This window comes from Aegilops tauschii, chromosome 5 (assembly GCF_002575655.3).
Source record: "Aegilops tauschii subsp. strangulata cultivar AL8/78 chromosome 5, Aet v6.0, whole genome shotgun sequence".
Lineage (NCBI taxonomy): Eukaryota > Viridiplantae > Streptophyta > Magnoliopsida > Poales > Poaceae > Aegilops > Aegilops tauschii.
In genome coordinates, this window is record NC_053039.3 from 346,160,127 (window position 1) to 346,170,266 (window position 10,140).

The 10,140-nt window shown below is 48.4% G+C and overlaps 2 protein-coding genes across 2 annotated transcripts; one reads left to right on the forward strand and one right to left on the reverse strand.

Annotated features, from left to right (window-relative positions):
* The first annotated feature begins 1,035 nt into the window (after positions 1 to 1,035).
* On the forward strand, positions 1,036 to 2,246 carry LOC109751399 (beta-1,3-galactosyltransferase pvg3). The gene has a single exon (XM_020310291.4). It carries the CDS (start codon positions 1,217 to 1,219, stop codon positions 2,144 to 2,146), a length of 930 nt encoding a protein of 309 aa, XP_020165880.1. The 5' UTR covers positions 1,036 to 1,216; the 3' UTR covers positions 2,147 to 2,246.
* A 2,333-nt stretch (positions 2,247 to 4,579) lies between these two features.
* Positions 4,580 to 9,547, reverse strand: LOC141022849 (protein FAR1-RELATED SEQUENCE 5-like). The gene is made up of 3 exons (XM_073499121.1): positions 9,208 to 9,547; positions 5,168 to 6,926; positions 4,580 to 5,090 (listed from the first exon to the last, which is right to left on the reverse strand). The coding sequence occupies exons 1-3, from the start codon at positions 9,545 to 9,547 to the stop codon at positions 4,580 to 4,582; spliced, it is 2,610 nt and encodes an 869-aa protein (XP_073355222.1).
* Positions 9,548 to 10,140: the final 593 nt, after the last annotated feature.

The following is a 10,140-nucleotide window of genomic DNA, read 5'->3' on the forward strand; positions in this document are numbered from 1 at the left end:
CTGTGCTGCTGTCGTGAAGGGCACTACACGTTGCTTCGGCTTCCGTCGACCCGTTTTTATAACAATTTTGCTAAAGCACATTTAGATGTGCCATAAGTATTGCACATTTGAGTCCTATGCCATTGATCTTACGTTGAGATTCGTGTGGATGACTCTTTCATGCATACTCCACTTGGCTCGGGGGGATATAGCTCAGTTGGTAGAGCTCCGCTCTTGCAATTGGGTCGTTGCGATTACGGGTTGGCTGTCTAATTGTCCAGGCGGTAATGATAGTATCTTGTACCTGAACCGGTGGCTCACTTTGTCTCCCGTCCTCCTCTCTTTGAAACAAGGGGCGCTTCCGGTTCTGTGCGTGCTTCAAACAAATTTGTCTTCTCCATATTACCATATCTTTAGAGCCAATAATTTTCTATGAGGAACTACTGAACTCAATCACTTGCTGATACTGGAACTCAGAGCATAGGAGGGAAAGTCGATTTATGGATGGAATCAAATACGCAGTATTTACAGAAAATAGTCTTCGTTTATCGGGAAAGAATCAATATACTTTTAATGTCGAATCGTTTTTTCTCTTCCTCTTTATACTTAATTCACTCACTTAGATGTGCAATAACTAGAGTACATCTAGATGTTCCCTAGACACACCTTTTTTTAAACATGTTGCGCGAGTGCTTGGACCTTGGAGAGACGTGCGCTCACGCGTCTCCTTCTTTGTGAGCGTATATACTGTTTTGGTCCGAATCCCGTGTATTGTTCGTTGTCGTAACAGAGGTTGAAACACTTTTCAAAGAGTATTACGGTGATATACACTGGTGAATTACCCTCATACAAAGAGGTTGACTGGAGTATATGACTGGTCAACCGTCCATGTCAAAATGCAGTAGCGTCATGCATAAGAAAAAGGACTACGTACTGTTGCACCGCAGATTTGGAGAGAATTAGTGCTGGAATGCCGACTGCAGCAAATTGTAGCTCAGCCTCAGCTAACCGTGAAAATTACACTCGGTTTTGTCCGTTATCACTTGTCGCACGGTTTCTATACTGCCGGGTGCGGTGTCTTAATCGGCGGATCGATTCTTCCCGCCGGTCGTTCGACGATTTCTCTGATCGATCAGATGGGCCAGTGGATCTGCACTAGGGCGGCCAACTTAAGCTTTGCGCTATAACTCGTTGCACACTCCGCAGCACGCAGCGCTTCCATTCCATCGACCGAGCCATGACCATGATGAAGGCGCCCACATCCACCTCCTACTCCTACCTCATCCTGGCCCCCGTCGCGATCCTGCTCCTCATCTTCCTGCTCTCCTCACTCAGCCGCACCGGCGCCGGCGCCGGCTCCGACGGCCTCGGCGTCCTCTGCGCCCGCCGCGCCGGCGCAGGCCACTCCGTGTCGGCGCGGGCCGAGGCGGCGGAGCCGGAGCTGAGCCTGCTGGTCGGCATCCTGACGATGCCGAAGCGGCGGGAGCGGCGCGACATCGTGCGGCTGGCGTACGCGCTGCAGCCGGCGGCGGCGGGCGCGCGGGTGGACGTGCGCTTCGTCTTCTGCAACGTGACGGACCCGGTGGAGGCGGCGCTGGTGGCGCTGGAGATCATGCACCACGGCGACATCATCGTGCTCGACTGCGCCGAGAACATGAACGACGGCAAGACGTACGCCTACTTCTCGTCCGTGCCGCGGCTGTTCGCGGCCGCGCCCTACGACTACGTGATGAAGACCGACGACGACACGTACCTGCGGGTGGCGGCGCTGGTGGGGGAGCTCCGGCCGCGGCCGCGCGACGACGTCTACCTCGGCTACGGCTACAACATGAGCGGGGACCCGAAGCTGTTCATGCACGGCATGGGGTACGTGCTATCGTGGGACCTGGCGAGCTGGGTGTCGACGGCGGAGGAGATCCTGGCGCGGAACGACACGCTGGGGCCGGAGGACCTGATGCTGGGCAAGTGGCTCAACCTCGCCGGCAAGGGCCGGAACAGGTACGACCTCAAGCCGCGGATGTACGACCTCAGCTGGGACATGGACAACCTGCGGCCGGACAGCGTCGCCGTGCACATGCTCAAGGACAACCGCCGGTGGGCGACCACGCTCCGGTACTTCAACGTCACCGCCGGGATCAAGCCGTCCAAGTTGTACCACCTGCCGTGATCGGTTCTTCTGTTCTTTTCTTTCTTGGTTCGTGCGCCGTGTATTCGTCAACTCTGTGTATCTAAATTATTTTAGTTGAGAGATTTTGATCCAACATGCATATTGGCTGTGCGGGAGTACTACGAGGATGGGAAATGCACGTGCTGCCCGCTCGAAGCCGCCGGAGAAGGTGCGGAAGCATCTTGGCTCGGGGCATGCTTTTCGATGTTGCTCTCTTGCTGATGGTCGCATGGACCTTGCCGTTCGTGCATTTATTGATCGCGTCACGACGGTCCCCTTGGAGCGCGATTCTGGGATAAACTTTGTTAACCTGGTGTATATTGTAGTACTCGCTTTGTTAACCTGGTTATCTGATCGCGTCATGGTCTCGTTTTCCTTATTCAAGCTAATGATGTGGGATCCAGAAGGATCCAATGGTCAGGCACAAAACAAAATAGATAATGGGGGCGACTATCTGAGAATTAACAAATTCTCGGTCGATTTTACAGATTTGTTCGCACATACCAAAAAAAATTCTATCGTATTATAGAGAAAATGATCATCTAGTGCAAACACTACAATGTTTGTTTTTAAAGCATAGAAAAGGACAAATCTTTTGCAGATCACAACATCAGGCAGATGATGCTTGGCGTTGACTAAAATTTAAGTACTTTTTTTCTGAAAAAACACAACAATTTATTCAATCAAAATAATAAGTACATCGTTTATGATGAGGGGTACATTTTCACTCAAAGGCTCCTAAGCCAGTCAAAACTCAAAGAAAATTTAGCCAACTTAACAAGTTCATACCCCGCAAAAAAACTCAACAAGTTTATAAGCAACCGTAGTAGCTCAAAACTAGTAAGGCAGCATATCTCGTGAATCCGAGCTTATTGTGTATCCATGTATCCCTGTGATCTCAGCCATTAACACTAAATCATGCGCCTCCCGTGCAGCAACAGGAACATTTACAATTAGCCGCCCGCTTTTGGACCTAACAACCATTTATTTTGCAGCAAACCCCCCAAAAGTCTGTCCTCCACGATCCTCAACCGAGGTCCCCAAGTCGTTTCATGCTGCCCCAAATCCTCTGATCCTCTGCTGCCAAATCCCGCACGCCGTCGCTCCAAAACCTAAATCCCAACCCAAGCCCTCGTGCGATAGCAACCTTGGGCTGGACGGCTCCCATGAAGTCCGTTTGCGACGGCAACCAAGAAGGGACGACAACGGCGACCAGCGACAACAACGGATATCCGGCGGCCGTCTCAACGACGAAGCCATGGCGAATTGATGGTTCCGTGACGGTGACGACTCGTCTCAAATGCGGCGCCAACACCCCCGGATAGCCTCCTACAACCACGACAGTCCCGATGTTGTAGCATGACGTCTGTAGGAAGCTGTTTCTTGACTGTAGCAGATGTATTAGTGCGATGCTTAATGGCATGTCATGCTTAATTGCTTTGCTTATAGCCTGTAGCCTGTAGAGATGTAGGCATGCCGAAGATGTACTAGTGCAGTGCTTGTATCCTATATGAAGTCAGTTTGCTTATATCCTGAAGCTGTAGGCTGGAGTAACAGATTGTACTAGTGCAATTCTTGCTCACATAGTCATATTAGTGAAATTCCTGTCAGTTTGCTTGGCATTTGATGATTTGAAGAAAAAAGCCTTCGCTGCTACTGTGAAAAAATTCGGTGACTAGTTCAGTTATGCATTGAAAAAAATAGGTGACTTCATGTGGTCAAAACATGTAGTGATCAGCAACCTTTTTTGACTTAAAGGAAGTGGTCTGCAACATCATTGTCCGGTTTTGAGATCAATGCCATAAGCAAAAAGTCAGTTTGAAAGGTTCCCATGAAGTGACTAGATCCATTATGTGTTGAAACTTTCTGAGTTATTGTGGTTGAAGCAAATACTGTTCAGTAAAGCTTCTGAACTACAAGAAGTGGCTTGTGATGTGTTTGTTCAGTTTTGAGATCAAACATATAAGCGACGCGACACTATGAAAAGTTTATTGAACATTTGCCCTAGGTCTTGGTTGATCAAATATATTGACAAAATTGCATTGTTTGTCCTTGTACGATGCTAGTCTGAGGAAAAATATTGGTGCAACAGCAAGCATGGTCAACATTTGAAATCCTGAACTTCAGCTTCATATTTAACCATCTAACAGATATGAAGGGGCAATAAAATTGCATGTACTGCCACTATACAGCCTCTCAAGTTACATAGAAACCAGAAATGTCATCATGCTTCCATACTTGGTAGAAAAAGATTAAGTGGATACATATGTTCAATATTCTGTAACAATTTGACAAGCATCATAACTTGTCAGAAATCAACTAAACTTTAATTGGATATAACACAAATTCTGATCCATTATATGACTTCAGTATATCAAATTGCAAATAATATAACATAGATTAAATCATTATTTGCTTGGACAATTTTTCATATCAGGAAGCACCATTTGGTTGCACATCTTCCGCAATCAAGCTCCTTTTCCCTTGAATAGTTTTGCTTGGACAATTGCGACTATCATGAAACACCATTTGCTTGCATGTCTTGCACAAGCGTGCAACCTTTAACTTCGCTTCTTTGTCCTTCCTTTTCCTATCACCCTCCTTGATCTCCTTTCCACTCTTTATTCTTTTGCATCTCCCCACGGTACGAACATCAGTTGGTGGATGTATATGAACTTCTGTAGGAATATTACAACCAATAAAAGCCTCATATTCCTCTTGCCTAGTGTTCTGTGTGGCTGCAGGGACCATTTGGTCTAAAGGCGCCTCAATGCTCAACACACTTGATGTTAAGAAGTCCATGCCTTCATTTGAGTGCTTTGCCTTTTGAATCAGCTCTTCCATCTTATCACGTACAGTCGAAATCTTCTTTCTCGTGGCTGCATCTAGTGAATCTGTGGGCTTTTCTTCTAGTAGGTTCCCCTGTTCATCATAAACATTCTCCCTGAAAAGCAAAAAAGATATTGTTAGTCCTATGATTTTGAAATTACAATAAGAAATTGATTGACGTGCATTTTTTACCTCTTGCACCATTTCTGCCATCTTTTCATAATGTAGTAGTTGGGAAGCTCGTTTTGGTTCTCAATCCTCAACACTTGGATAATATGTCGACATGGAATACCGATTGACTCAAATAACTTGCACGGACAATTTGCTATCATGGTTGTAGTGTCATAGGAGACCTCCCTAACCTTATCAGATCGACCTCTCAGGGTCACCATTTTTAACCCCACACCTTGTGCAATACCCTGAACACAACAATTATCTCTAGCAGCAATAACTTGTAGCTGAAATTTCTCGAATACCTCATATGTGAATACCTCACTACCTTGTTTCTCCATTGTCCATGGCGTAAATAGTTGTGGGGTGGTATGCATGCTTCTATTGTCTGCCATTAATTCTTCCTCACATTGGCATTCTAAAGCTGTGTCGAACCTAAGCCAGAACTCAACAAAAGCAAGCCTACGATGAATGAAACGGTTGAAAAAATAATTTGCACTTTCTGACCTTGAAGTGGTTCGGAGCAAGCCCGCAAGAGATATATCCATAAAGTAGGCTGGTATCCATGTATCTCTAATGGTAAACCTCTTAGCTAACCACTCGTTATCCTCCAACCCAAAATCTGTAATGATGGAATTCCATTGTGATTCAAACTCACTTGCAGTTTCTGAACCCCAAACACATGAGTTCAACCTCGGCCAAAATTCAGAATCTTCTCTAATCAAAGGTCCAACTTTTTCAGGCACCTTTTCCATTATATGCCACATGCATAACCTATGCATAGTGGCTGGAAGAACTTTGTCAATACCATTCTTGATGCTAGCAGCTTCATCAGTTATGATGAGTCTAGGTGCTACCCCTCCCATTGCTTTTAGGAAGGTCTGAAATAACCAAATGTATGACTCATCCTTCTCATTTGATAAGAATCCAGCACCAAAAAGGACACTTTGTAAGTGATGATTAACCCCTGTAAATGGTGTAAATATCATGTTGTACTGATTAGTGGTGTATGTAGAATCGAAGGATATCACATCACCAAAGTGACTATAGTTCTTCCTACTTGTGGCATCCGCCCAGAACACACGCACCAGGTTCCCCTCATCATTCACCTCAAAATCATAGAAAAATGCTGAATTCACTTCCTGCTTTCTAGCTAATTGGGCCACAAACATTTGAGCATCTGCGTCTCTGATTTTATACCTGAGTCCGCGATAGTAATTTTGCAAGTCCCTCTTTGTGCACCCAGCATTCAGAATTCCACCCTTGCTAACTTGCAGGAGCCTGTATGCCTGGGAGGTTCCAATGCTTGCCTTATGACATGTGTATAAAGTATTCTTTGCCCTCTCACTAACTCTACGATTGGATCTGATCAAATGACGCTTATCAGGTGATACAAGACCATGAACATGATGCTCAATCCATGAGTCTATCTTGTAGGTGTTCTCCCCACAAAGTCTAACAAATATATGGGCATCACAACCGCATCGCGTGTCTGTCTGCTTACGTCTTTTCCTCAAGGGGTCATTAATCTCCTTAATATCTTTTGACTTGAATCCTTCTCTATTACACATGAAACGCTTAGTCCGGACCACCTTATTCTCAATCTTTTTCTGCTGTCCAATACGAACGCCAAAACCTGATTGATGTGCATATGCCTTGTAGAACTTCTCCACGGCCTCGAGTCCTTCAAATGTCATACCCACTTTAGGCTTCAAATGCTCATCACATTCAGGTGTAAAAGAAGAAGACTGCAATGTCAAGAATAAACGGAAATAAGTAACTTCATGCGTTCAGTATTTTTTGGCAAATGCATGCATAGTTTCAGTTGTTAGTGCAAACTGAACTTACAAAGAGAGGTATGGCTGTGTTCTTTTTGGGCGTACTAAATCCCCCCGGGCTCATATGCATTTGAATGTTATTGATTGGATCCATACTTCTGCACATGTAACTACACAATTAGCCTTTCAAAATACACTATGTATACACAAGGACTGAATTTGTCGGTTGTTTTACCTCAAAGTTTTGATGCCCGCGTGTCTCTGATTGCAAGGGGTACTTGCTACTTGTCCGTCTCTAGTCGCCGCTGCAGCATAATATTTCAGTTATACATGAGATGGATCAGATCGGGGAAGTACAAGCATGGGGCACTTGTTGGTGCTTGTCTGGTTCATGTTAAGTGTTAACATGGGAGTAGAGGAGCACGTAAAGGATTGGGATGCTACCTGCATGGGGGCGGCCGGGTGGGTGCCGGCGCACGTCAGGATCAAGTCGATCGAGATCAGAGGTACGTGCAGTTCGGTGGCGGCGGCGGCGCACGACGCATACAGAAGTTGGGGTGTTGTTGCAAAATTAAGTTGCTGCTTTTAGTCGGAGGGCGGGCGTGTAAGTGTAAAATTACCACAAACTCTGATAATTCGTACGATTAAGATCGTGGGGGTGAAAAGAAAAGGGATACACGGACACACAAATAGCTCGGATTCACGAGATATGTTGCCAACTAGTAATGAGAAAAATCACAAGCCAAAAACTGGCAATCGTCAAAAACAACCACTGCCGTACTCAACGAACGCCTTCTATTTTTCATGGTTTCAGTGACCTCCAAATTAACCAAATTAATAACAAGGCGGTTGCAACCCACCTTTTGAGCAATGAAAAAACCATATCTAAGTGCAAAAGATTTAGCCATCAGGAGTGATTCTCCATTTTCCTCCTGCAATGATTTGCCTTTATTGTCCCTCAAACTAGCATCAGCCGTGCCCCTGAGCATGTCAGGCATCCACATTAAGTTTTACAAAATCCTTTGGAGGTCGGATCCAACCCCCTATTTTCGTAGTAGCTTTTCACAATATAACAATCACGTAGTTTAACGTAAGAGTACGAAACCTTGTAGAAATCTTGTTAGCATCTTGAGTTTTTTCCTTATGGACCAATTTCCGCCTTTCCCACCACATGTACCAGGCGGTAATTACGATCATCTCAAGAGCATCCCGAAGACACAAAATAGACAACTCATGTTCGGGCATAGAAAGCAAAACTTGAAGGACAACCTCCTCGAAACAGGCTTTCGCCCCGTTTTATAAATAAAGCACCAACCGAACAAAGTACACGGCCGAACGATACAAGGTGGTGGAGTAACCCTCATACAATGTCGATCCCAAGATAACCGGATCACGCAGAACACGACTACGCTACCGACAAAGAACAAAGGAAGAAGAGTACAACGCCGCGCTACACCATGTAACACCTAAGTTCCACAACAACGCCCTAAGGAGGGAGAATGGCGCGAAGCGTCACCGCTGCTGAGTCCAAACAGACATAGGTTTTCACCCAGAACCCTGGCACCGAGAGAAGCACTACAATGACGTCTTCGGGAAGAAAGCGGCACCCGCGGGCGTCGCCGTCGTCGGTGCCAAGCGCAGAGCTTTTGCTCAGTAATCCTCCATGCCACCATGAGGTCACTAGGACAAGCGCGACGTGTCCAGATCCCCAGGTCCAAACCGAGGCGTAGCCATTGCGAAAGACAGAGGCACACCCGAGCCACCCACCGCTACACTTCTCGCCATCCACATGGCCAAAAGGGAAGCCACCACCACCGAATGGAGCCCACCGGAGAGCCAACCATGCGGGCCGCCGTCCGGAGCCGCCGCCCCGGCATCCATGTCCGAGACACTGCTACCCGCCCACATCACGATGCATCAACCACAGAAGGAAGAGTAACAGGGGCCACCTTTCACTCATAGCCCGGCATCAGTCACAGAATCTGGGTCGATGCCTCCACAGTAGGAGGCATCCACACCCGCATCCCCGACCAATCCCGTGGACCGGAGGAGACACAATCCCATGACTACCGACGGCCGTCGGCGAGAAAGCTCACATGACGCCATGCCTATGGTCATCACACCGATCTGCCCCGACAAAGAAGCGATGTCCCAGACCACCACCAATGACCACCGCGCCCGCAAGGAACCGCGAGCACATCCCAGGCCAGGCCCGACACCTCCTACCCAAAGCAGTAGCTCTGATCCGCCCCGGGCCTCGAGCTGGCACACCCGAGCACGAACCCAAGATCTGCGCCGTCCCTGTCGCGCATGCGGCCGGCGTCGCACCACCAGCTCCCGCCGAGCTCCGCGCACCATAGGCACATCTCCGGGAGCAGGAGGCCACCACCACCACGCTACGCTGCCCGCACAGCCCCGGCTGTAGCACCGCTGAAGCCCACAAGGCACGCCCCGCCACCCTGCCCTTGCCAAGGCCCCAGACGAGCCCTAGCCAGCAGCAGGGCACCACCGCCACCGGCCCCTGCAGCCAAGAAGCAGAGAAGATCCACCGGCCAGAGCCGCCGCGGCCCGTGCCGTTCGCCGGCTGAATCGCCGCCGCTGCCCAGACGCGCTCCTCCGCCATGCGACCCTTCACGCCGCCACCACGTCCATGCCGGAGATGCTCGCTGGGACGCCGCCGCGCCGCGGCACCCCGCGCCCTGGCACGAGGAGGTCGTCCCGCCTCACTCCACCACGAGAGGCTGAAAACAAGCCCCCCCCCCCCCGCCGCCGCTGGTTGGGCTTTGCCCGGCCACGCCCTTTGGCAGCGGCGAGGGTGGAGGAGGGAGGGGGAGGGTTGCTGGCGGCGGAGATTGGAGGCCCTTCCCGATGCCTCGCGGGTGGCGGCGGGGGAGGGGATAGGGTCGGGGGAGCTTCAACTCCTTGAAGGACAACCTCACCAACATGATCAAGTACACAAGTTCTTGTAATGGCTTCATCCAACCCCCATAGTTTTCAAACCTCCTTTGCTTTCTAGCATTGAAACAACATGTGGTTTGTATCTTATGATCCAAATGGACACAATGGACAACTGGGAGAAACTTTTATGTGTCTATTCGCCAATGTAACACGACATGTGAGAGTGCCATGCAAAGGGCGTCATATGATGATTTTTACCTTAGCAGGACAATATAGGTTCCAAATCTCACAATAAATTTAAGTACTTCTCAATCTGAT

Bases quoted from the DNA above. Each gene is read 5' to 3' on its own strand.
- LOC141022849 (XM_073499121.1), bottom strand. From the start codon at position 9,547: ATGGCGGAGGAGCGCGTCTGGGCAGCGGCGGCGATTCAGCCGGCGAAC. The intron at 6,927-9,207 runs GTTCGTGCTCGG...GAACGCATGAAG, and splicing joins AGGGACGGCGCAGATCTTGG to TTACTTATTTCCGTTTATTC. The intron at 5,091-5,167 runs GTAAAAAATGCA...TTTGCTTTTCAG, and splicing joins TGGCAGAAATGGTGCAAGAG to GGAGAATGTTTATGATGAAC.
- LOC109751399 (XM_020310291.4), top strand. From the start codon at position 1,217: ATGACCATGATGAAGGCGCCCACATCCACCTCCTACTCCTACCTCATC.